The sequence below is a fragment of the Rhipicephalus microplus genome, chromosome 9 (assembly GCF_043290135.1).
Source record: "Rhipicephalus microplus isolate Deutch F79 chromosome 9, USDA_Rmic, whole genome shotgun sequence".
NCBI classification, from domain to species: domain Eukaryota; kingdom Metazoa; phylum Arthropoda; class Arachnida; order Ixodida; family Ixodidae; genus Rhipicephalus; species Rhipicephalus microplus.
In genome coordinates this window covers 15,053,598-15,081,339 of record NC_134708.1, presented here as the reverse complement: position 1 = coordinate 15,081,339, position 27,742 = coordinate 15,053,598, and the positions used below count along the sequence as shown (strand labels likewise).

The 27,742-nt window shown below is 46.1% G+C and overlaps 1 protein-coding gene across 1 annotated transcript; it reads right to left on the bottom strand.

The window, feature by feature from the left end:
• LOC142771262 (uncharacterized) lies at nucleotides 1-27,079 on the bottom strand. The gene is made up of 2 exons (XM_075872740.1): nucleotides 26,775-27,079; nucleotides 1-778 (listed from the first exon to the last, which is right to left on the bottom strand). The coding sequence occupies exons 1-2, from the start codon at nucleotides 26,977-26,979 to the stop codon at nucleotides 243-245; spliced, it is 741 nt and encodes a 246-aa protein (XP_075728855.1). The 5' UTR covers nucleotides 26,980-27,079; the 3' UTR covers nucleotides 1-242.
• Between the last annotated feature and the right edge of the window lie 663 nt (nucleotides 27,080-27,742).

Genomic DNA, 27,742 nt, shown 5'->3' with positions numbered 1-27,742 from the left:
ATATTTCCATAACGAGAACGACTTTATCTTGACAAGACGAAACGTACCGATGCATCACTACTAGCATCCGGTAACTCGCAATTACGCAAACATCATCGCATACACCCAAATAACGAACACGTTGAATTTTTCTATTCTCCCGTATCACGGTGATACGGTACGAGCAGCCAACATGGTTTCAGCCAAAACTCCCTAATACCGTAACGCCAACCGTAATAGCTTCACCCTGTTTTCAGCACTCGCTACGCGTCTTGCACGATCAGGTCGTGCCCCGCGTTGCTCTGCCTATCTGCCTTCTTGCTGTCGTAGTCTAAGTCATCGTCAACAAAGATGTCATTGGGTACAATGCCGTTGTCTTCGTTGAGGACTCGCGGTGAGTCGTTCTTCTCATTCGGGCCGTCTGAAACGACGTCCGGCCTCGTCCTGTTCCCCGCGTCATTGGCGACGTCATTGAGTGGAGTGATGTCATTGGCGTTGTTGTCCGCCACGACGACATCGACAGCACCGGCATCGTCTGTGACGACACCGTTCTCTGCGTCTGGCGTTAATTCGTTCGTTGCGACGTCGCTGTGTGGCAGCCGATTGCCGTTGTCGTCGGCGCCATTGTCAACCGCGTCATCGTCGACGTTATTTACGTCATCCACGGGTGTCTCCGCCACTCGATCGGCCATGGCTTCTCTGTCGTCTTTGTCGTCTTTGGGAGGATCTGGAGGCGTCAGGAATTCCGTTTCCTGGGGCGTTTCCGGTGGGGGCAGGAACGTCTCGGTCCCCGGAATATCTGCGTACGAGAGAAACAACAGAAGAGTTACATTTAACTATAGTGCTGCACTTGGTTATTCTGCAGAACGTGTTCGAAGTACTTTGTACAGTACTGATTGTTGAGAAGCGCGTGTGACAAGTGCACCACCGAAAAGACAGTTGTTTTGCACAATGACAAACTAGCATGAACTTTACCGAAGAGAACATTTTGCAAGATTCAATGACATATCGGATAACTCTGTAAGCACCACATAGTTTTAGCAGAGCTCAACGTTTGGCAAACAAGCGTAACCTCAGCCTCAACAGCGCTTAAACACAATACTTTTTGTATGTCACAACTTGTGTTCACCTAGAATAAAACCACTTTTGAAAACCTGCATTGGTATTATTTACACGCCACCATATTTGCGCCATTCTTGAAAGGTCTATTCTGTGATTCGAAGGCAGCGCTTCAGAGTTTGCAGTCTACCATGCGTAGGAGGAGCCATGACCAACTGGTAGAAGAAATAAGACATTGCCATCATGAAGCTCTAGCACGAGGGCATGATATTATATATCAATGGCTGCCTGGACATATCGGTATTACCGGAAATCAATTAGCCGATGATGCAGCCCGCTCAGCCCATGAAGAAACCCGTGTAGTCCCGATTCCTCTATCAAGGAATGATGCAGCAAGACAACTTTACCTGCTGGCTCGAGATCTCACACGCACGTTCTGGTCATCTACCACCTTCCAAAGGTGTCAATTTTATGAACTGGATCCTTCGCTCAAGCTAAAGCTACCATCACACCTTTCCCACTCCGATGCGACACTGTTATGCCGCCTTTGGTTCGGTGTTGCATTCACAAAGGCGTACTCCTTTCGCATTGGTATGGCAGACACTCCTACATGTGACTACTGCGGAGATGAAGAGACCATCGAACACGTCCTGTGCAGCTGCGCTTGCTACGACACACAGCTATGCCAGCTACGGATGGTTTTGAATCGACTTGACCCCGGACCATTTTGTGTGCAGAAGATACTAGGACCTTGGGCATCTGCCTCAGTTGCGCAGGAAGCAACTAAAGCACTGCTACTTTACCTTAAGTCAACAAACCTGAGCGACCACCTGTAAACTGTGTGTGCTCCCCGAGTGTGCTCGTGATTGTGTGTACCTTCTCATCTTTCTGCAACCTCTTTTCTCCCCTTTATCCCCTCCCCAGTGCAGGGTAGCAAACCGGATGTGCGTCTGGTTAACCTCCCTGCCTTTCCTTGCATCTTTATCTCTCTCTCTCTCTCTTGAAAGGTCTGAAAAATTTTAGGGGCGCTAGCTTTGCTCTTACGTATAGATGACGACTCGGTGATGTTGGAAGCGACAAAGGTGGTATAGCATTAGCTTCATGTTTACGAGCGCTGTTGCCTAACGGACACACCTGTGTTAAGGCAGTGTCTCTACTCACAATTGCTGCTAGGACGCTTTTCGTTAAAGGGGATTTTGCTACGTGCCCTAGAAACTGTCCTACGATGAGCCAAATGACAGGACTAGTGTCTATCAAAATGTCGCCGTGTGTTTGTCACCTGCCAACGACATTTCCTGCCTACAGAATTATGGGAGAAAAGGTTTCTTTTACTTCGCAGTTCAAGAGAACTTAAAGAAAACAAGGAATGTGTTATACGTTTGGGTAAGTTTTGGTTTCTCACGTGTGTGTGTGTGTGTGTGTGTGTGTGTGTGTGTGTGTGTGTGTGTGTGTGTGTGTGTGTGTGTGTGTGTGTGTGTGTGTGTGTGTGTGTGTGTGTGTGTGTGTGTGTGTGTGTGTGTGTGTGTGTGTGTGTGTGTGTGTGTGTGAAGAGAGTTATATTAGTGGCAAGTCAGCACACCCCCAGAAGAGTAACAGGCAATTTCTTTTCTCTGCGACATCGCTGAAGCTGGGCCCGCCAAACGTCGCAGTTGCACCAAGTTTGCTCACTGCCGCACCATGAAAGGTCGTCGACCCCAGCTGGAACACAAACACGCTGAAATGAAAAACCCGTACGCAAATTCTCGCACCCCCCTCTTCCTTTTCCCGAAACCTCCCTGCCTACTTTCCCACTGTCGCATTGAATACCACCCATTTGCATGACGCCGCTAAAGGAGCACAGCTTCAGAACGTGCGCATGGGTCTTCACCTTCGGCAATGCATTGTGCCTGCCATCGCGTGCCCCGACCCTTTCCCTTTATAGGAACCTCATTCGTCCGTTCTTTCTTGATGTATTTCATGGAAACGCCAAACACGACCGGTGCTTTATTGAACCGTTTATGCTCGCTTATATGTATATTGTCCGAGACACGCGATGTTCTGTCGCAGCACCGGTAACAGCGGCCGCCGTAGCGTGAGCGCTTAAGCCGGAGTCGACCCGCTGTAGGGGGCTCGCTTTCGAATCGATTCGCGAGAACGACGTGTCGAGCTCGAGAAATGAACGGGGTATTATTTCAGGAGCGTCTCTGTTGAGGTCCGCATCTGAAGCTAACCACCGATAAATATCCCTATTGTCGCTTAGAAGGTGATCTATGCTGCTTTGTGAAAAGCTGCCTTTGAGCATGTTTCGCGAATTAGTGGTTACACTCACTTATTTGCCGCATGTAGCTGTATAGCGGGCATACTGCAGCGGCGGTGAAGCAATGGGGCATCCTTTGTTGGTGCTGGCAGCATTAGGCTTGATCTCAAAGCGCACCACCGTTTCTTTTTATTTCATTTAAGTAAACAATAACAAGGAGTTGTGACCGTTACTTGGCGATGGCTACCACTCTCCACGTGACTGTTGCAAAATAAGAATTAAGAAACAAATCTGAAGCTGTTGTATAAAGCGCTGGTCTCTCTATGAAGTCTGAAGAGGGACAGAGAGTAAAAAGCAGTTTTACCGTAAAACTGCTTTTTACCGTAGTAAGGTAAAGCAGCTTGGTTACTGCGAGTGCAGTACCTCTAACACAGTTCCGGGCACTCACTAGTGCGGCCTGCAGGGCCGCGATAGCTATATGAAAGTGCAGTGTTTGAACAGCTCGCGTTGGGAGGGTAAAGAACTTGAAAGACGTTTGAGCGTCGCTTTCAGTATAGTAGATCGCGGTAGTGTAATCAAACCCCGTGCACATCGCCTTCAATCGTACCTCAAGAAAGGGAACGGCGATGCAAGTAACGTTGTCTTTTTTTTCGAACTGTCCTAGAATAAGCACTTGATGGGCAGTTGCTGAATGCCCACTAAGCTATAACTCTTCATTTCGCAGATTGGGGAAGCACCCACTAAATGCGTAAGGCGCCATGAGCAGCTGTGCAGCTGAAGATTTTGTAACGTCGAATGGGCTGCTTTAACCCCCCCCCCCCTCGCTGCACAATTCACTTGTTTGGACACCTGAGGTGATTATACGATTCTGACACGCCATACTGCACGCGTTGAGGAGACTCCACCGACTACGTGATATTCTAATAGCCTCTTTTTCTTCTTTTCTTTGTTTTCTTTGCAAAGTTTCTAACACTGGTGTGGCTCCGTGGTAGAACTCTTGCTTGCCACGCAAAGGGCGTGGGTGCGATTCACACCCGGAGCAAACTTATTTATTTTTGAATCTATCTCGAATTTTCACACACGGACAAAAACAGTTCTTCGCACGAAACCAATCCCGTCGACACTGACAAGGACTCCAACTCCCACACCGAAAGTTATGCGAAGCGAACTCTTTAACGCAAACGCATTAAAACTTCACACAAACAATGAAGTTGCAAGCTGACACCCTATCCTGTCCCCTTCATTTTTTTTTCGATCTTCGTTGCGTCCTTAACATTTATTCAGAATGAACCAACTAACCCAACAACACGTAAAAGGACGCTCGAAGCGAAGGAAAATTTTTTAACAAGGGTTGCCGCTGGTACCAACTGACGTCAGGGGCTGACATCAGGTCCTGACGTCAAAGCCTCTGGTGGAAGCGTTCGTCCCAGCGACATTATTTGTTGTACGACATGTCAGAACGTTATTATAAAAACATTCAAAGCTCTACATGTTAGGAAAGCACACCTGTTAAGTTTACTGTGTAACTATGCACTCGTCGTAAACTTTCAGTAAAGGGTGGTGTACTCGCCAGTGCCGCTGCGAGTCTCTCAGTGATGGAATCAGTACCTAAGTTAAACATTTCCCAAGCCATAGGTATTGAATCTGTGTGTGTGTATGCCTTTGAAGAGACCACGCATGCACTTCAATCGTTTATTGTCCCCATGACAACAATTCATCTGGTCTGCGCCAGTCTGCGGCGTCAAAATATTGACGGCCTTTTGGCGCCGTCCCGTATAGCGCCCTTTCACGCCTCAACGTTGAAAGCACGTCGATATCAGTGCGACTACGTTCAGTTCCAACATGGATGCGCCGTGCGTCGTGCGAAAGGCGTTCATTAAGTTTGTTTGCCGCATGTCGTCCTTTTGTTAACGTTTCCCGAAGCGCGGTCTCCTGTTGGCTTACCTGAGCACACCTATCACTACGAGAAGCACGAGCCTTTCATCAACCCTCGATTTACCGCAGGCTAGGTGACAATACAAGTGCAACTTCGTATTGAATGATATGTTGGGTTTAACGTCCCACAACTACCATGTATTTATGAGAGACGCCGTAGTGGAAGTCTCCGGAAAATTCGGCCACCTGCGGTTCTTTAACGTGCACCCAAATCTGAGCACACGGGCCTACAGCATTTTTGCATCCGTCGAAAATGCAGCCGCCGACGCCGAGATTCGATCCCGCGGCCTGCGGGTCAGCAGCCGAGCACCTTAGTCACTAGAAAACTGTGGCGTAGATGCAACTCTGTATTGGTGTTGTGGAAAATAATACATACATACATACATACATACATACATACATACATACATACATACATACATACATACATACATACATACATACATACATACATACATACATACATACATACATACATACATACATACATACATACATACATACATACATACATACATACATACATACATACATACATACATACATACATACATACATACATACATACATACATACATACATACATACATACATACATACATACATACATACGTACGTACGTACGTACGTACGTACGCTCCCAACCATGCCAGCCTGCAGAGCCTGCTGCACTTGGTAGCTCTTTCTGAATGATCGATTTCGTTCCCTTAAAAACGTGCCACGCGCGCATGTGTGTGTGTGTGTGTGTGTGTGTGTGTGTGTGTGTGTGTGTGTGTGTGTGTGTGTGTGTGTGTGTGTGTGTGTGTGTGTGTGTGTGTGTGTGTGTGTGTGTGTGTGTGTGTTGTTGTTGTTGTTGTTGTTGTTGTTGTTGTTGTTGTTTTACCTGCTATAGTAGTGCACACGGGGTGTACAGTCACCAGCAACGTTAAACGAATGCTCCGCAGCATGTCCTGATATTGTGTTATTGGTGCTGTAGCCCCACGTAGCATTGGGTTTTGTTGCCGAGGTATTACCCATGCATGCCGACATACTATCCAAGCATACCGAGGTATTATCTCGGCAACCGTCAATTCGCCCATGAGGGGCATGAAAACGTATGAGATCATGCCGGCTCTACTGAGTGACTCACTACATAAACGTTCTTGATTAAACAAACTGCGCACTCATTTGTAACGTTACATGATGCCACAGGCCAATGAAATGAAATAAGATAGGTCGCATTACAGGAATTCGAATACTAGAGCCAATTTTTCCTAAGGGGTAAATACAGAACCAAGCAAAGACGTAAGCAGAAATTTTTTTTCGGGGGGTGGGGGGGGGGGCACTTTTTTGATTGGAAGTGGGAGCTGAGCCGGAATATAGGCATTTTGCGCTATGTATACACAATGTCAAAAAAATTGGGGGGGGGGGGGGGGAGGCACAAACCTGACGTGCCACTGCGTCAATGTGATCAGGGAGGATTAAACAAGGCTGCAGTAAAAGGCTCGCTGCATTTCGCAATTACTGGCTAGTATTAGGCATGCTGAAGTGAAGAGCGCAAAACGCGAGGAAATAAAAGGAATACCACACCACAATGCATTCTTGCGACTAACTTTATTAGGAAGCCCATGCATTTTTTTAACTGCGACCAACATCCACATGTCGCATTGACAGCGGAACTCCACACTTGAAACGTTTTGAAGATTTAAAGACGTAAGCTAGCCATCATTCCTCTCCTCCTACATGCAAACGTGAATGTGAGGCTCGGCTGTATCGAACACCACGCATGCGGATAGAGGCGGAGGGTGAAGTATGTTTTATTACTACTCGACAGTGATGGCAGTGATAATCACTCAGTGGTCGCAGTGGTAGGCCGGCATTGCTTCGGCGACCATTTTCAGCAAGGCGAATTACTCTCTGTCATCGAGCGTTGAATTCACGTTTTTCTTCTAGTGTCTTTAATTTTTGTGTTCTACCCGTGACAGTCTTAGAATGAACTAAAAGAGCTCTTAGACGGGTCGTCCTTTTACATACGAAAGCAGGGAACACACGCCGAGAGGAGGAAGTGTCCTGTAACGTCATTCGAAGCCCTCGTGTGAAACACAAAGCAGCTGCAAGCTAACCTCTACCATGAATACGTAGGAGGTAGCGCCCATTGTTCACAGCTGCCCAACAATCCATCATGTGACCTTGGTGCTTGTCTTTTTGCTTTCTTTATTGAAAGGAATACTAAGATATATTATGTATGCCTCATTGCAAATAGATATGTCTATTGGATTCGTATTGTCACCAGTTACAGTTACAGGTCTGAAAAGCCGCCAGTCTGAAAAGTTCGAGATGGTTCGATGCGTGATTTGTAAAAGACGACGTGTCCCACCGATGATCAGATTATCGACGGCCGAAGCCCTGTTCGCCGCTATCAGCGCGCACCGCTTGCACTGCTTGCTTGTTTTTCGATTTTTGCTTACTTGTTATTCAACTTGCTTGTTTCACGGCCACAATTCAGCGAGATAAAGAGCTTCAACTTGAATGCCGACTGCTGCCTTCGGCAACGTCACGACCCCGTGACAATACGTTAAAAAGGCCCCTAAACCACTCATACGCCGAAATTTATTTGTAGAGTCGCAGTTGTGCGCTCAAGTCTATATCGAGAGCTAGCTAGCCAACTAAGTTACACGACTTACATCGTTTCGCTCTTTCCTTTAGTACGCTGCGCACAGTCGTCAGCAAACCTGACACGAACGCTCCGACGCGTGACCTGTAGTTTGGCTGATGCCCGGAAGGAAGCGCTGGGTGCTGTTACCGAGACAATAGGCCTTTGTAAGCTTGGATACTACATCGGCATGCATGGCTAACATCTCGGCAACAGAACGCAGTGTTTGGCAGCGTTAGCGCCCGCACTCTAAAAAAATATCGAGTAAAAAGGGTGTCTTTTTGTTTCACAACAATAATCGTCATCAGGCTTGCGTGCGCTTTCTTTCTTGAAAACTCGGCGCTGGCCACTTTCCTATCGAGAATGCAATGTGACCCTGATAATGGGCATGTCGATCGTGACCGGAATGTAACGGGCGCGGGGCGATAGCGCAAGGATGGAACGCAATATAGATGACGATTATTGTTGTGGGACAAAAAGACACCCTTTTTACTCGCTCTTTTTTTAGAGTGCGACTGTTTCAAGACAAGCTACGGAGCGTTCTTGTAAAGCATGCTGACGACTGCACACTTAGTACAGATGGTACAGGTGGTTCGCAAGAGAAGCTGCAACGTGCGGCCCCGAATCGCTGTTCGTCATCTATGCGGTTGCTTGTTGATCTCAAGTGGACCAGTCTGGTGAGTAGTGTGTTCTGCCCAATGGCTGTGGCACATACCTGCTGTGGGAGATTAAACTTTACGCCATGAAATTTTCCGAGCAACGAGTGGGTCCGCATGTTCGCATGAATGATTATTCATAAGCCTAGTTTCGGGGTGGTGCAACGGTCTGTATTTACTGTTGTGCCCTTTTGTTTTCCTCCAGCCCATTTAAACGCGTGCAACCACTTCAAATTTGTGCGAATGTGTTTTGCTACTGACTAACAAAACGAGGTTCTTATGCCGATGTTTGTGAAAAGCAGCTTGGAGCGAGAAGCGCGATTAAGACAGTGCAGCCTTCCGCATACTTTCACCGGTGCTTGCTCAAGCAGTGGCGTAGCCGATTGGGGGAGAGGGGTGGGGGATTTAGGCACAACAAGCCCGTGATCGCCCCAATTTTTTTTTTTTTTGCCACCGTACACAAAGCGCGAAATGACCTAAAAGTGTGGCAGCTTGGGCTAGTTGGTATGACATGATGATATTTACAGCGCGAGAACAGAACGATGACGCAGAGACAAGAAGGACATGCATGTCCTCCGTGTTCTTCTTGTCTCTGCATCGTCGTTCTGTTCTCGCGCTATGACTATCGTCAAGCGAAATGACCATTTGCCTGCACAGCCCCTACTTCAAATAAAGGCGCCCCCCCCCCTTCCCCGCTTCAGTCAAACGTTCTGCCTACGCACCCGTGCTCAAGTCAGGCAAACACTCTGCTTCGACATTATCAAAAGGTCCAAGAAAGAATGCCTATGATGGGCGTAGCCATGATTTTTTTTTTGACGAAAAATCGAAAACTTCAAGGGGTTTGTAACCCCAAACCACCACCCTCCCCTTGAATACGCGCCTGAAGCATACGAGGTTAGCATAGTTAACGAAGACATCTAAATGGGCCCTTATTTTCAGTGTATACATTAAACTATATTATCTCTGAAGCATTAAGCTTTACGAGGTTCATCTGAGATTGCGTTTGCTTTGACAACGACCAACAGACCATCGTGACGCTGTGTTTATAGTGCCCGAGTGCTGACCGGAAGGTCGCCGATTCGACCTCGACTTAGGGGGTCACCTTCGAATGGAGGGGGAATGCTGAAGAGCCGTTGTACTGCGCAATGTCAGTACATACTGAAGAACACCACACGGTAGAAATATCCGTAGCCCTTCACGACGAAGTGCCTTATAAATGCCGTGGTTCTGGTACATAAAACATCAATCAATCAATTTGTTTAGCGTTTACTACAGCAAGATAATGAACACGTGGACAAGAACAAAAAGCTCCTATCTATTTCCTGACAGCCAAAATACAACGTACCATGCATATAAACATATTTAGTTTTATATTTCTAATGAACATTTCGGCTTCTCATATGTAACAGAGGGGTTAACTAAAGTAAAGATATACATCAAAATAATACGTGACTATTATGAAGTGCATGGTTTCTTTGGGCGAACCAAGGAAATGTGTTGAAGTTATGTGAGTGCATAACAGAATCAAAAATACTGCTGTTATTTTCTATTGTTAATAGTTACCAGGATCTTTATCAAGCACGTTTACGATATACAATGAATAAGTGGCTTTGGTGTGACTCTGCCAGAAGGCACGCACAATGAAGGGCTGTGAAAAGCGGGGAAGAAACAGTCTTAGCCCCACGCTTTGGTATAATCATCAACGTCTTACAAACAACGCCTAAACACACGGCCCACGTAGCAGTTACGATATGATTGAGATACCATATTGGCTTCCCTGAACGTCCAGCTGGAAACACATGGCCTGTACCACGGACCACCAGGGAAGTGACGGTGTTTTTGTTATTCGTGTAGATGACGAGCTTGCTTTCACGTACACACTGTAATATACGCACGCACACAGAGGAGTGTGAGAGTGTGTGTGTGAGAGAGACAGATAGATAGAGAGAGAGTGCGTGTGTGTGTGCGTGCGTGTGTGTGCGTGTGTGTGTGTGTGTGTGTGTGTGTGTGTGTGTGTGTGTGTGTGTGTGTGTGTGTGTGTGTGTGTGTGTGTGTGTGTGTATTATAGGCTTTGTTTCTTTCTTTTTTTTGTCAGCTCTAGGCATTACTACGTCTATTCTGATGAAGCTGTCGAAATTGTTCGCAGTGCACATCACGTACGGGACCGGGACATGCTGGCCGCTACCCTCACTTCTTCATCAAAAGTCCGTGACATAATAACGTGCAGTGTTCTGCAATATATCAATGACTCAGCTTGATGCCCCGCCGTGGTAGTCTAGTGGCTAAGGTATTCGGCTGCTGACCCGCAGGTCGCGGGATAGAATCCCGGCTGCGGCGGCTGCATTTCCGATGGATGCGGAAATGTAGGTCCGTGTTCTCAGATTTGGGTGTACGTTAAAGAACCCCAGGTGGCCTAAATTTCCGGAGCCCTCCACTACGACGTCTCACATAATCACATGGTGGTTTTGGGACGTTAAACCCCACATATCAATCAATGAATCAGCTTGCCACGTAATATATTCATCTGTATAAGGGGGCTGTAAGAAAAATGCCAAAGACGATGGGTCCAGTAAAACACTGTATCAGAAACGTGCTTTTTTTATGTTGCTATGATAGCATGCAATATTTACAGAAGACGAAAGATAGAGTCATGTAATTCGATGTTCTCGCTGAAAATTCCGACGTGTGTGCATTATGGCTCGTGCAACTTCGGAGTTGCGCAAGTTGGTCGTCGCGATTGGTAAAATGGTTTGAATGTCAAAAAAAAAACTATCATGGCACAAGTGCTAAAATCTCAGGCACGCTGATGAGCGATCGCGAAATCCTTGAGTCAAATGGCTGCCTTGAGTCAAATGGCTGCCGATCGCGAAATCCTTGAGTCAAAAGCGCTGCTGCGTGTGCTGGTGCACTTAAGTAAAACACCCCGTCACTCGAAACTAACCTGACATTTCCTCTAGTGTTCTTTGGGCTATCGTAATGGGCTCGTGAAATCGGTGTCAAGAGGGAGAGAGAGAATATGCTCCTAATGAAATAATTGGCTGCGTATGTGTGTATGTGCACCTAATACGTTTGATGTTGCGACTACGATATGCGCAGTTTTTACTTTTTGGTCGAGAATGTTCGTAAGTAGGTGCGCAGCCGCCAGTTAAAGATGGCTAGTCGTTCCGCAAGTGCTTAAACACCGGCCGGGTGGCTGAATTGTGTGATATGTACACATACATACATACATACATACATACGTACATACATACATACATACATACATACATACATACATACATACATACATACATACATACATACATACATACATACATACATACATACATACATACATACATACATACATACATACATACATACATACATACATACATACATACATACATACACATACATACATACATACATACATACATACATACATACATACATACATACATACATACATACATACATACATACATACATACATACATACATACATACATACGTCTTTTTCTCGTTCTCTCATCTTTCACGTGAAATGATTCGTACGTACGTACGTACGTACGTATGTATGTATGTATGTATGTATGTATGTATGTATGTATGTATGTACGCACGTACGTATGTACGTATGTATGTACGTACGTACGTACGTATGTATGTATGTATGTATGTACTAAACTTTCGGCGTTGAATTATCCCAAAAAAGAGTATTGTCTTTAAAACAGAGAATTTTGTCTGCGTATATAAAGGCGCATGAACACTGTCAATTTTCATGAAAATGAACACGCGAGCACGTGAGCCACCCACTCCGACACTGGCTTGTAGCGCGTTCAAGCGGGAGCGATTGAAACCACAGCCTGCATTCCCGTCATCTAGTGACGAGCAAAAGAAGCAGTCATTGGTGATATGGAATCGGTGAAATATTGCAACCCCCCTTCCACTTCAAGGCGATTGCGTAAGAGACCATGTATGTGTAATCGCCTCGAAGGTGATCACACGTCCTGCGTCAACCATGTAAAAACTCTGTTCGTTGCCTAGACAACAACAAAAAGACAAATCACTGCGTCTCTCATGTATTCGCTAATATGGTTCGAATGCGAAAGAATTAAGTGCACTTGCTTTATATTAAAAACAGTCACGAAATGTATACTTTTGTTAAGGCTATTTCGCGGTGCACCCTGTATTGGCGTCGAACACACACTAATCAACTCTCAATTATTAACGTAATCTATCGCTAATATGCTATTACTAATTATTTTGATTATGGGCCACTCGTTTTCGTTTTGACTATCGTCATGCATATGCACGGTAGTGCTTTTACTCGCTTTTGTGCAGCTTTCGCTCCGTTAAAGTCACGGGATCTTTCCTTTTTTCTTTTTGCCACATTTGCACGATATGTACAAGGTTTTCGCCTCAGTAATTAAGAGTTCCATTAAATGCTTCACAGTCAACCTTTCTGTCACTGCGATAGCGCTGCACCGAACTTCAGCAAAGCGGCGCCGTGTTTCACACCTGGGGACAGAAAGGTAGAAAGCGTTAGATTTTGGGGATGCCTCTTCCCCACGTCTCCTCTCTACGTGCCCTCGACACCATCCTCGTCCGCCACTCTTTACCCCCCCTCCCCCCCTTTTTTTTCATTTTGTCGCTACCACCTTTTTTTTACCATTCGTTCTGGTCTGACCCTGAAAGAACTCGTGACGCGGTCGCAGTTTCGTGGCCGCGAATTAGAGCACATCCGCTCACCCGTGTCATCGTTTTCCCCTGCGGCCGGCTGTGATCAGCAACAAAACTCGAACTCCCAACTAAAGGGCAGAACAAGCGCGGGGAGAGGGTAACACGGGGACTGAAGCCCATGCTACAAAGAATTGTATCTCTTCGAGCGGCGCAAACGTACGGGTAGAGCTGAAATGGAATAGGAGAAACGTGTGTACGCCCCTGACGTGCTTCCATACAGTATAAATAGGATAGTTCACTTGTTTTAACTCATCCCTTGACGAAGGGAGGACCCCTCCCGAAACTGTTAGATAATAAATATATATAACATTGTTCATTGTTGACGATGCTTCCATTTTGTATAAGCCACTGCTTAACGAAGATAACAAATCCTTTTTATGTATGTATGTACATGCACAGAAGAATGGACAGAAGGACGGACTCACGGTTGGATGAATGGAAGCACGGACGGACGTACAGACGAATGGACTGACAGAAGCACGGGCGTACAGATTGACGGAAGCATTGACGGACAGAAAGTCGACCCACGAACGGACGTACGGAAGCACGAATGGACAGATGGACAAAAGCATAGACGGATGAACGGATGGACACATGGACGGCCCGACGGACCAACGGACGGACCGACGCTTCGCCCCACTCATTATCGTTGACTCCATGGATATGCTGTGAAAACCAATAACGCCATCCAGTTAATATATATTATTGCCATGGACATATACACCCAACGCCATCTATTGAGCAACTCATAAACTCGAGGTGGCTGCATACTACTACTACTACTACTACTACTACTACTACTACTACTACTACTACTACTACTACTACTACTACTACAACTACTACTACTATTACTGCTACTACTACAGAGGAGGGAACGACGCACGGCCTAAGGAGCTTCCCCTAAAACTGCATTGCTGCGCCACCATGAAATGGCTACAAGACGATGGATTCGTAAGGAAATGGTTGTCCCACAGAGATTGGTACCATGCTTATAGGCTGGCACCAGAGCGTGGAGATGGGGGGGGGGGGGGGGGGCATGGCTCTTCAAGAAAAAAAAACATTGTGTATATAACGTGTATATACAATCACACCACAACAAGTCTCGTGTTACGGCGATAGTTAGAGAGCGAGAACAGAACGACGACAAAGGGACAAGAAAAGAGACGTATAACCTTCTAATCCCTTTGTCATTATTCTGTTCTCGCACTATAACAATTGTCATGTCATACCAACTAGCTCAAACCACCACACTTTTTGTGTTACGTCTTTATATGATGATGATTGAGCATATGTACAGGGGATTCACGGTTTACCAGATTGACCTCTGGAGCGAGCTCCTTCGTCTTTTTTCACTTCGTAGATATGCGGGAATTATTTTTTTCATCAAATGAGTGAGAATTTGAGTGGGGAGATGGTGAGGTGAGGTTGGTGTCCTTTTATGAATACGCCAGATGCTCATCAGAAGCACGCCTATTCTGTGGTTCCAGACGTATATAATGAATGACGAATGCACGACAGATACGTAATACTAACAAAACTGAATGCTCCGCAAACTGAAGTATTTAAATGAGACCAGCTTCTCTGAAAGAGTTTAAAAGGGACTCCGCTGCGTCGCATGCCGAGACATTGTTGGTCTATGGATCTGATTTTAAGGTATGAAATAGACAGCGTATCTTTATTGGCATGGTTATCATTGGCTGGTAATTATAAATTTCGCCTCACAGAGAAATGGAGCGCAACAATCTTATACCTCACAGTTTGAACTCTCCCGGTATTTGCATAATGCTTTTTTTTCTAACAGAATCCCTTTAACCCACTCAAGGAAAGCACAAGCACATTGAGCGTCCGGTGCAGCTCACGACCTAACTGCTACTAACGGCTCCAAGATTTTTGCACGAAGCGCGTACATACGCGAGTAAATGGCCACAGCACGTTTGTTCTCGGATGAGCGGTGGCGCGTAGCGCAACCACTTTTCCGTTCTTTCTTTCTTCCATATTTTCTTTTTGTAGCAGCTATCTTGGTCTGTTACGAAAGCATGACCGTAGCGGCAAGAGCGGCGCACACGTTTAATTGTTATCCCCAGCTGGCTTTTACACTCACTAACGACATTTTCTCGCTGTAACTAAAGGGTGCTCCGAACCACCGATTGTGAGCGGCCGATAGTATATAGTTGTGAAGCGTGCTGATATGAAAGGCGAAATTTAAACAGCGTGAATCGCATTATTAAGCCGAGACCCTTATATGCGTCACCAAACTTGAAGTGACTCTCAGGGGAGTCGGCGGCAACACAAGAGATGCAAAAAAATGCGATGATGTACATCACCACGTGAGGTTATGATGCCGTCACAGGTCGACAAAACCTATGAAGTGACTATGAGGTCCCATCCCGTGACATCGTCGCTTGGTCAAAGGTGTGCATATCACGGAGACCACGCAAAACACTGAGGCAGGGGGGGGGGGGGCAGATTCTAGTTTTTCCGATCCCGGAGGCCGTGCAAACCAGCGTTGGGGGAAGAGGAGGCTTTCGGGAGGGGTCAATACAAACGGCCCGTACAATCGATCAGTACAATAGCTAAATGGGTATCCTAGGTTATGAAGCCGTACCAACCAGCACGAACCAGGATTTTGTTAGAGAAAAGATGGCGGCTTTTGCATTGAAGTCATCTTAGGCAGTTGTTGGTGAAGTTAGTGTAGTTGGTTTTGTTGGTTTTGTTGTTGCTGTTGACGGTGGCTGGGTGGTTGCTTAGTTCTACTAGAGTAGTAGTAATACTAGTAGCGGTAGTAGTGGTTCTATTCGTAGTAGTAGTACTGGTAGTAGTAATAGTATGTTGTTGTAGTTCTAGCATAAATATATGAACTAGTTCTACTAGAGGTACGTACTAGTACTACCAGTACTTAAGCATTGTGATTTTTCGGACTCATACGTCTACCTCTTCGAAAATTTTAGCTGAGCGGGAGAAAGTTGTTGTCATTGAGATTTTTAATTATTTTCTACATAAAAATTATATAGAAAGCTACCATATGTGCTTACCACGTTTTTATAATCAACCTGTACACTAACATGTTTATACATTGTACTTTTTTTTTGCTCGATGACCCTTGTTGCCAAAAAAAAGGGGGGGGGGCACAGACCTTCTCAAACCGTTATGTCACTTTTTGTATGTATTCCTGTTGTTTGTACCATGTATAAATGTGAAATAATGTTCAAGATCATGTTCAAAAAGGAGTGAAGAAAAAAATGTGAATGAATTAATCGTTTTCCAGTCCTCCTGTTCCACAAGTACACCTTGAAAGTCGGAAAATGCTTGTAAATTTCCCAAACAAGTTATTTCCCGATTTGTTTTAACTAAAATTACGTGCAAAACTAATGTGCGTGATTTGCTGACTTTCCGTGTTCATTCCAATTAAAGCAAACATTGCGATCAATACAGGGCGATTTATTACATGAGTGTGTACAAAGCTTGTGTTGTTGTTGCTTTTCGGTTGTTTTTTTTTCGGTCATTTTTTTTTCTCCGCGAAGCCAGATGACTGGCAGTCACGAAAGGTTGACGAGGACGGGACATTTCCACTGGGGCACGCGACAGTACTATGCTCTTGGAACTACCGTGACACAGTTTTGTTCGCCAGTAGACGTGACCCAACAATGCTGACGAAAACAATCCTTAAACAGGGTTTGTGTGCTCGAGCCGGTGTTTTGACAAGTGGACTTTTCTTCAAGGCTAGAACTGATTTTCTCAGCGCTAACGTGTATAAACCTATCCATGTTTGTAAACAGCAGTAGGTTCTTCCCAAAACGCAAATAAAGTTTCCTCTGTCTGTCTGTCTGTCTGTCTGTCTGTCTGTCTGTCTGTCTGTCTGTCTGTCTGTCTGTCTGTCTGTCTGTCTGTCTGTCTGTCTGTCTGTCTGTCTGTCTGTCTGTCTGTCTGTCTGTCTGTCTGTCTGTCTGTCTGTCTGTCTGTCTGTCTGTCTGTCTGTCTGTCTGTCTGTCTGTCTGTCTGTCTGTCTGTCTGTCTGTCTGTCTGTCTGTCTGTCTGTCTGTCTGTCTGTCTGTCTGTCTGTCTGTCTGTCTGTCTGTCTGTCTGTCTGTCTGTCTGTCTGTCTGTCTGTCTGTCTGTCTGTCTGTCTGTCTGTCTGTCAAAATTTTCACTGTATTGGGATTCAAAACGCTCCGCTGGAAAACCGTATGCATCTTTGTCAGCTTTTGGGTATCATTACAATATTCATATTTTTTACGCTACTTAGCACCGTCGACCGGCGTGAGCAATGCCGTACCCAAGCGTGGTTCGGTAGGGTGATTCATATGTGGGGTTTAACGTCCCAAAAGCAACATATGATTATGAGAGACGCCGTAGTGAAGGGCTCCAAAAATTTCGACCACCTGGGGTTCTTTAACGTACTCCAAAATCTGAGCACAAGGGCGTGCAGCGTTTTCACCTCTATCGAAAATGCAGCCGCCGCAGTCGGGATTCGATCCCGCGACCTGCGGGTCAGCAGCCGAGTACCTTAGCCACTAGGCCACCGCAGCGGCGTGTCAAGACATGATGCAAATAAACGAACAAACAAAACAGTTTGTCCAAATCTCATGTGTCATGACCGCTGTTGTACAAGTTACACATCTTGTACAGGCGCGATGCGCAATGCTGATTATCCTTCAAGTGTGACTCGCGGATCTGGTCTCCTATAAAGGACCCCCAAACCCTAAACCACACCGAGTTCAAAGGCGAAGTAGATTCTTTCTCGCCTTGGCTACACTTCTTAGAAGCTCTATCTCCTCCTTGTCATTCATTTATAGATAAAGCACGCGTAAAGTCAGCGTTAAGCGTTCAACAGGTCAGAATTACGCTCTTTTTCACGACAAACTGTTATCTCCGCTTGCGCGATTGAAAATGCAGAAAACGAAACGAAATCAGTTTATCGCTCCCGACAGTCGTGCCAGAAAAGGCAGGAGGGGCATTCGACTGAAAGGCGAAACAGCGTAGGTGACAATTACCAACCTATTTCTCTCGTTCATCGACCAATCCAGAGCTTATGCCATCCTGACGTCACGCGAACAAACAGCTGGCGTCACGAAATGTGCCGCCAAGACGGGAGACGCTGGGAAAGAATAACGTGCCCCTTCTTTGTAATTTCAGAGGTTGTTTAGGGCCACTGTAAAACATCGTCCATGTGTTACAATCAGTGTTTTGACCTTTGGCTCCTTATATACTAGACAGCACACCCATCCTCGAGAAGTGGTTATAAGAGGCTGCATCAGGGTGCGACACCTCAACAGTAGCTCACAAGGGAGGGGGTGAGGAGGGATTAAAAGGATATCATTAAAGGTATAGAGAGAAACAGAGATGCGCTGGGACAGCGAGCAAGGACATATGAGGGGATAGGAGAGATAGGAAAGATGGAAACACGGTCACAGTAGTCCGAGGACGGGGCACGACATGCGACAGCTCTTGTCAGCGTCAGGAGATGGCGTAGGGCAAGTCCAGTAGGTCAGAGCTACGCTGTCGTCGGAGATCGGCGTCTGGAGATGACGTCGGGCCAGCTCAGTCGGCCAGAGCTACGCTGACGTCGGAGATCGCGAGGGCACAACCGGTCGGCACGGAATCCAGCGAGGGAGCCCCTCCCCCCCCCCTCCTCTCTATCGGTGTCAGCCAATTCACGCAAGCAGTACGTTTACTGATATCACGAGCCTATGTAACATACTCTGCCAATACAAGGTGATAGTGTCTACAATTACATCTCTTTCCGAAAGCTCCAGCCTGACGTTGAAAGAAGAAATGATACGCTGTGCGACACGGTCATTATTCACTGTCATTCTGCCCGTCTGCCAACAATATTGACTTCGACTCCGGATGTCATTATGACGACAGTTCATCTTTCACCGTGGCTTCGACAGCACGTGTGCAAGTTCGTTTTATCCTGCATACATTCTGTGCCAACCACATTTCTCTCTGCTTCTCCCAAGCGATCCATTTTGAATAACATTCAGGTTGCCAGGGCAAAGGCTCATTTCATAGTCACACGCAAATGCCACTTTTCGGACAATACATATTCTCTCTGTTGGCACTAGCCCTTTCTGCTGCGGTTACTCACTGCGAACCATGTATACATACAAAGCACAGGAATGGAACGCAAACACGAGGCAAGGCGTTCTGGAAACCGGTTTCCCACACCGGACGTTGCGTTGTACAATGGTATGATTTACTTCGCGCACGTCCAAGGAAGATTGTTTGCGGTGGACGGGTTGCAAGGTAACCAGTGCTATAACGAATACCTTGTTACAACTAAACACAAAACTGAATAGCCGATGTTGATAACGATCGCTGGAACGGTTCTAGATGTAGGTTGCGGCTAGTTCAAGCTACATTCCTGTATTGTGTTAAACTGTACTGTATGAAGCACCAAGAAAGTAAACCTTATTTCCGTTGCTACCTATTACCTGATATACTAGAATCTATTGTTTCTCATTTGACAAAAAAAAACATATTGTCCCATGAGGCGAATGCTTATAAGAACAATTCCTTTGTTTTATTGTTATTTAATTGTCAGCCCTTGAGTTACATATTCTATTCTATTCAATAAAGTCGGCCACATCACTAGCAGCCTTGTTCTAAGTAAATATGTGGGGAGTTCGCGATCACTCCTCAAGATTTTTCATGACTGTGACATCCTGATACTTCATACGTAAATGTATGGGAAAAACAAAGGCTGAAAGTTTAAGAAACATAAACTTACATTCCAGAAAATGTGGTATCTTCTACAGCATACTCATTTTCTTAGTCCTTCGCACGTAAGCACGAAAAGTAACTTTAAAAGTAGGCTGGAGATTAGGGAGGGGTAAACCGACGCTAACCCACCTCTGATAGAGACGCGGGATTCTCCCGAATTAGGTCTTACATCAAGTTATACGCGCGCTACGGTTATTGTCGAGGCTAATACCGGACGCACGTACCCTAGTTACGGGATATTATGACTCAACACACCCATGTACTTTTCAAGCCGACCTCATTCAGGAACGTCCTTACGTGCTTTTCTTTATCTTGCTGCTTCCTTTTATGTATTGCCTTTGTCATCATATTATTGCGTGCGTACCGCTTATAGTCGTGACCGCAGCTGAATGAAACCGAGACACGGATAGTGCAGCTTTTGTCAGAAAGAATTTTGACGCACGTTTTGCGATTCTGCCTGCATGCGCACATGTATTGGGTTACAGCCTAAGAACATGTAAACTCCGCCCACAGCCTTGACTGTCCCACCCCGGCAGAATTTTCCTGAATGCCCCACTAATTGCGCTTGCTCATTTACATGACGTCACGTCCTTTCTCGCATTTCAGATATTTGACTTAGTCGTAGAGGCAAGTATACGGATTCATTTAGATAGTTTTCGGTAGAAAATTTTTACTTGGTGAATTTCTTTAAAAATTTTGACTTCACTGCTAAGTCAAACGCAACGTTTGAACCAGAAACGACGAAGTTTTTATTCATAATATGCGTGGTATTTGCCTTATCAGCTAAAAAGGGCATATGGTTAGGAAGGACATTGCCAATGATTGCTCTGTTACACAGGTGGATGACAGACGCGCGGCAGTACTGGGTGCGGAGTCTGTATTTTTTTTTCTTGGGCTGTAACCGACTATAGCCAGACAGACCTTTTAGATCCGGTCACTATGATACTAGGTGCGCCGATCCTGCAATTCATAACAATGTGTTACGTCCCAAAGCTATGCACGATATGATCGTGAAAGACGCCGTAAAGAGCTCCAGAAATTTCGATCACCCGGAGTTCTTTAACGTGCTCCTAAATCTAAGTACACTGCATGGTACGAAACAATTTTGCGTCCACAGGAATGCGGCATCCGCTGCCAGAATTTTATTCCGCGACCTTAGGGTTAGCAGTCAAGTACCATAACAGCTATAGACCATTGTGATGGGTGATCCTGCAACCAGTGCCATGGCAAATTAAGAACATCCCGCAAAGACGTGACCATTTCCTTAGCTTGCCGTGATACAAGCTAACGCGCTATTCCGGTCACATTCTGTTCTGCTCTCGTGTCATCTTGGTCATCAATGCCGTTTCCTGTAGGGATAAGCACATGTAAAAACACCCGCGTACGTACCGGCAGAATTCTCATTGCTTCAAAAAAAGAGCTTTCTATACATCTCTGAAACAAGTAACAGTATTATTTATATAGGCAGTAAAACAGCTCCGATAGAAATAACGCCCACGGCACGCCTCAATAATTCCCACTCCAGTTCTCTACACGCTCATTTTCTTTTATGTTGCGTCGCAGCATTATAGCCATCATTCAGCTCTTGTCGTGCGAGTTTTCTCGCTTGTAAATCATGTCTTTCGGCGCACGTTTCCCATCTGCGAGCTCACCTATCGTCCACCGTGGCGGTGCAGTGGTTGCGGCACCCTGCTACTGAACGGTTGCAATCCCAGCCATGATGGTAACATTTCAATGCAGCCGGAATGATGGAAGCCAGTGTACTACGCGATATCAGTGAATGTGAAATAACACCATGCGGTCGAAACTTCTGAAGTTCTCGGCTACGGCGTTCTTCACAATAATACCATGGTTTTGGGGAGTAATACCACATTTATTGTTATTATTGTCTCGCGTATCCCAACGAACCTCACCTCTGCACCAGGAAGTGCATTGTGACAGGGTTAAATGCAGCGCAACCCGCACTTTTCATAAGGTGCATATTATAAGACAATCTTGTGCTCTAAGCGTGTCTGAAGACAAGTTGATTACACAAAAAAAAACGCAAACGCTACGCGCGTTTTGCTGAATGCTCATATCTTACACCGGTCAAACGTGCACAAACGCCTAAAGCAACGTTATGCAAGCCATGGAGCAACCATAAAAAATACAAGTTTTTCAAATAAGCATAAGCATACGATTTGTTTAGTGTAAGTGTTTAACGATATGCAATACATGGTACACTACTACCACAGAGCATAAAGCCGTCCGAACGCGTAAATCACCAATGATGGCAAGCGTTGTGTTTAGAAATAGTGTTTAGTGATTTCGAGTACTTCACTATGGGAGAGCAGTGAGCCGTCCCGATGGAGCTGAGCAAATCCACAGCATACTAGTATAATCCAGAAGAGGTCGGTACATGATGAAGCATCAGCGATACGTTTTCTCGTGCGACCACCCTTGTAGCACAAACCCCATTTGCAGCCGTTTCATGGGCTAACCTTGAAGATTAGTTGCAACCCACGAATGTTGCAACAAAAATATATACATATGTATTTCAGCATAGGTCTTTTGAGCAAGTTATTCTTCAAAGCTCTCCTTAGGGTGGACGGTCGGCTTCTGTTCCTTGCCAGTCCGCTACTCCACATCTTCCCCAGCGAGCATGGTCTCCAATGGGGTTGTCTCACAAAAATCATAGCATATTCACGGAATGCATAATGATCAGTTGGGTGAAGAATCCGTCAATTCGTCCGTGCGTCCGTCCGTCTAGTGAACACTCCAAGTACCGCCATCTCGCATCTTTTCATCACATTGCCACCTGCATATAATGGGTTGGGAGCAAGAGCGGCTCTCACCCTGACAAAGAAGATCGCGTGCGCCTTGTTCGCTCGAGATCCAGCCGCGATGGACGCGCTTTTCAAGAGCTGGCCACATCTTGGCTAATTAAAAGCCCCTTGCACTTCTGAAGTCTCGTGACAATATATGTATCATATAAAAGTACCACCATCTTGCGGACATTCTAAGGACTAAAAGAGAGGTGCCACGGCCGGACTAGAGAAAGCGGCACGCGCGCCCTCTCTAAAGGCCTGCGCTTCCTGTCCAGTTACCGCCTTTCAGCGCCGCTCCTTCATACTGCGGCCCAACCCACGCTAAACCTTGCTAAAACCAAGGAGGTTACACCCAGCGAGTTTCATGTGGCAACATTTTCTGGTCAGATAGTGCTCAAAGTGCGTCCTTCTGTTCCAGTTTTGTTTTAGTAAGCATCAAATTCAAACAATTTTATTGGATTATAAGTCACCGATACTCGTCTCCGTATGGTATTTCATGAGAAGCAAATATCTTTTAATTTATGGTGCGCACTTGCCGCTCCTCTAGTCTGGTCGTGGAGGTGGTTACCTACTACTACTACTACTACTACTACTACTACTACTACTACTACTACTACTACTACTACTACTACTACTACTACTACTACTACTACATACATCGCGGGCGCACGAGCATGGCTTAAGAAGCTTCACCTCTAAAAATACCTTTGTGTGTAGAGGGTTCTTACATCTACACACTTTCTCGTCCCTCTTGTAGACTCTCTATAGATACGAAGCAGCTTATGATCGAGCTCAATCTGGTGTGCGTTGCCACCCTTACTGCGCATGCGCAACAGCTGGTCCAAGCACTGCCAGAAGCGCTCACGCGCTGCCACGTTCAGACGTGGGTAAGGGCGGGGTTAGGCTGGGTAAGACGGATGTGGCCTATCACCCTTACACTCTCTCAGCAATCATGTGCTTGCTGAGAGAATGTAAGGGTGTAAGAGAGTGTAAAGGTGTGAGAGAGTGTAAAATCGTGAGAATACGCGTTGTATTCCAGCCAAAACGTGCTGGCGCACGCTATCGCGTTCGGACTTGCGTTAGTGGCCGTATAAGAGGCTGTGTCCTCTCCCTTTTAAACTTTCTCCGCAATCGCGTAATGGCGTCGGGGAAAGAGATTCGGCAGATGCGCGATGAACACCCGTGCTCCTGCATGACATGGCGGTTAATCCGCGTGGTGTGTTCCAACTAGAGTTCGGGCCAAGTAACGGCAACAGAAACTACTTTGAATTCATAGTGTGCTCCTACCAGACCGTGTGAACATCGGGCAAAGTGCCCGTGAAAAACGAAACTTGCTGAATGGAACTTACGCTGAAGTCGACCCATGCGCTGCATCGCATGCTACTTATTGTTTTCTTTAGCGGGAGGTGGTATAATTATCAGATACGAAGCAACTCTTTGACTAGCCGGTGTAACGCTGTCCCTCCTTGCGTCCGTACGAACGACCCGCAAGGCGCTCACCTCACCGCAGGTGTTGCAGCAGTGCCAAGTAGGTCACGCCGCAGCTGCGCTCTCACGTCACGCTCCCCTCGCAGTGCAAGCTGGCGTCACTCTCTCCCTCGCCTGCCGGGCGCTCACCGCAGCGCCCGCAGCTGCCACCGCTCGCTCTGCTACCGCGACCATCGCCCACCACGCCACCGACTCGTAGGTACTGGAATAACAATCCGGAACTTCTCGACGACGCTCGCGCTTCGAGTGCGTTGTCATGCGCGTTGGCGTCGTGATCCTCGCGCTGTTCCTCGCTACCAACCTGCCGAAGGAACAGGTTCAGCGCTGTCTCCAGGAGACGCTGACTGATCGCGGCGAGGCGAGTCGACGCCCGCCTCTTAAGACGCGTTCCCGCTAGAGAGACACGACACCGATTTCAGTCTGCCGACTGTCTTTGGGAGTGTCTTTTGTTTTATTGTTGTGATATTGACACTGCAACGACAAAAACAGTCTGCCGATGGTCTCAGGAAGTCTCCGCCCGCGCCTTGTCGTGCCCGCAACCTTTCGTTGTTCGATTATGTATTCACATTGGAGACCACGCGCAGCGATACCGACTAAGCTTGCACACCGGCACCTCATTTTTAGCCATGTTTCCTGCTCTGTCATTGTCCCATTGTACAGGGGGTGGCACACCAGGCATGAGCCTGGTGTGCCACCTCCTGGCTACGTCAGTGTATGCACTGTTTTGCCTCATTGTTAAATTTATTTCTTTTTAGGTGGGCAAGCAGGTTTTAGCATTGATTTTTTAATTATACAAACTACTGCCTATACTTAGACCAGACAAGAGGGTGTACATCTATTTAGAAAACAAAACATTGATAGGTATCGTGGGGCTTTTTTTATTTATTAGATAAGACCGACCAAACTGGTCCGAGCAGAACTGACGTCATAAGTGCCAAAGTATGTCAATTTTACAAAATGCATGGTATCATACTAAAGATAAGGAAAGCACTGCTTTGTCTTATCCTTTTTTACTAGAGTACACCTGCTGCATACTGAAAAACATGGTGTTCGCGTCCTTCGTGACACCCACGCATTAGAGCATGAGCGTCACGACACCATATATACAAAGCTGAAGTGTACATATCTGAAAAAGTGATTTCGAAAATGACCCTACGTTGCCGTTATGTTAGTGAAACATCAATTGAGGTTGCAGTGCTGCCCATATAATTTTATAAAGATTCCATATGTACTCCTAAGATACAGGCATCACGTTGGGTTCACGGCACTTGAATGCTCAAGTGCCATCCACTGATGTTGGTCACGTAGCGCTATAGCCAAGGCTAGTAAGTGGAAGAGCTAGATATCAGCTTAGCGCTTCCAATGTTGGTAATACCCATCTTGCTTGTTGTCATCGTTACGCAACCGTAAACAACTGGCTACATAAAACATGTATTACCATTCAACATATTTCTGCGCGTGCAGCTTTTGTGCATACATTTAGCGCCATTTCGTAACGTTTGTCTCAATAAAACACACACACCACAGTCACCTTCTACGCCTGCTTCGCTGAACATCAATTCCCATGGTACATGGGATCTGTCTAGTTTTTCTGTGTGAGTGGTTTTTTTTCAGCATTTATACTTGTTTGTAATAATTTGGTGACTTTCGATTTGGGTGCCATGAGCGTGCTTCACTATTTAGGTTTTAGTCATCACTGATTATTGGTAACCATTTTATGGTTTTTTAACTTCATTGTTTTGCAACTTTATTGTTTTTGCAGATTTACTGTTTTTACAACAACCTTTGCTTATTTAGTCATTTCGAACAACTTTCTCACAAAAATTATTGTCCTCGCAAGATTTTTTGTAAGCACTATTCTGTCGCTCCTATGCATACCAATAAAATGCCCCTAAAGCATTCCTCGTTCACAGACGAAAGAGTAGTTTCTTTTGCCGTTACTGTACCCTTTCTATACTGTCACTGTTTCTCACTAGTCGCTTGTTCGCAAAGAGAGTGGACAATCTAACCATGAGTATACCATGGGTATACCATGACGCTGTTATCTTGGTTAGCGCAATCGAAAACTCACACAACGAAGTGAAATCAGTTTTTCACGCATTGTATGCTGGTATGAGACAAGGTGGAACTGGCGTGCGACTGCATGGCCGAGCAGTGTACTATTCACATGCTTATATCACTCGTATGAGGACCAATCAACAGATTATTTCCTCGTCACGTCATGTGAACAGATTGCTTCCATCCCGAATTCGGCTCAAAAGATGGGAAATAGCAAGGGAGAATTATGGGCTGTTTCATTGCATGTTCAGTTTGTTCGGGGCCCTTTAAAGGCAATGTAGAAACAAAATAGGTGTGGGTCAGCACTGTGTATTCGCCTCTTTCGGTGTCACCGGTCTTCCTTGCGCCGTTTCATCTTACTGAACAAAACCTTCCCATGCATGTTCGTGTATGGGAAGTAATAAATAAACTAATAAGAAAGCCTGTAGTTAAATTTTTTGTTGATCATCAAAAAATGGCCGTGTCCCTCTCACCTGCGTTTCCGTTTGCTTTGTCCTCAGTGTCATCAGCGCCACCGTTGACGTGGTGTCCGTTGTCCAAGACGTCTCCGCCGTTGATGACCACCTTGGGCACCTGGTTGATGAAGTTTGTGCCGTCAGAACCATCGGTCACCTCTAGCGGATAGTCCGTCTTGCCCGAGGATGGCATTCCGGCAGCCTTGGCGTTTGCGCAGCCCATGGTGCACGCACAGTTCACAGGTCTAAAGACACCACGAAAATTTACGCTCAGTGCGGTTTCACCGCCTTGGACCCTTGCATCGATGTAGGCGCACTCAGTGTGGAATGTAACGCCTTTCTCGGCGGGCGTCACCAACGTCAGAGGTAGATGTGCGAATCTGCGCGTGTAGTCAACTGGCCAATGATTTCACGTAACGACCAGGTTTAAAAGGCTTTGTTAGCGCAGCATTTGATGGGATGAAGCGACAACTACACCCGATGGATGGGAAGAGCCATGAGTTGATATGAAAGTGAGCTCACGTTCCTTACTGTCTTGTTCACGAAGGCTTTCGACAGTCAGTTCATCTAACAAGGTTTGGACTGTGTTTTCCTCCCGCTGTCTTTTTCCCGCAAAAGACAGCGATGTTGATCAGTTTACCTATGTGTCCGCCAATTCAGGTTTGAGGAGTTCCTCGGGCAATACGAGTGCGTGTACTAATAAGGACCACTCAGGTCGGGACATAGGGTGGACCTTAATTACGTAGCCATATATGTAACTTTACGTGCGAGAACATTCAAATCCCCGGGTAACCAACACGGATCGAGGGAAGCGAATTCTCGCTGTCTTGGATTGCGGGGGTTCACGGTTCCTCGCCTTCAAGAACTTGGCCCTAACTACACTTACATAACAAAGCTCTAGAACAGAAGCAGTCAACTCGACGGACGTTTCGGAACTTTGCAGGTAACCAAAAGTCAATCCAACAGGTGATGGTCGATCCGCTGGT

Coding starts and splice junctions, on each gene's coding strand:
- LOC142771262 (XM_075872740.1), bottom strand. CDS start 26,979: ATGGGCTGCGCAAACGCCAAGGCTGCCGGAATGCCATCCTCGGGCAAG. Junction 779..26,774: donor CAAAGCAAACGGAAACGCAG/GTGAGAGGGACA, acceptor TCTCGTACGCAG/ATATTCCGGGGACCGAGACG.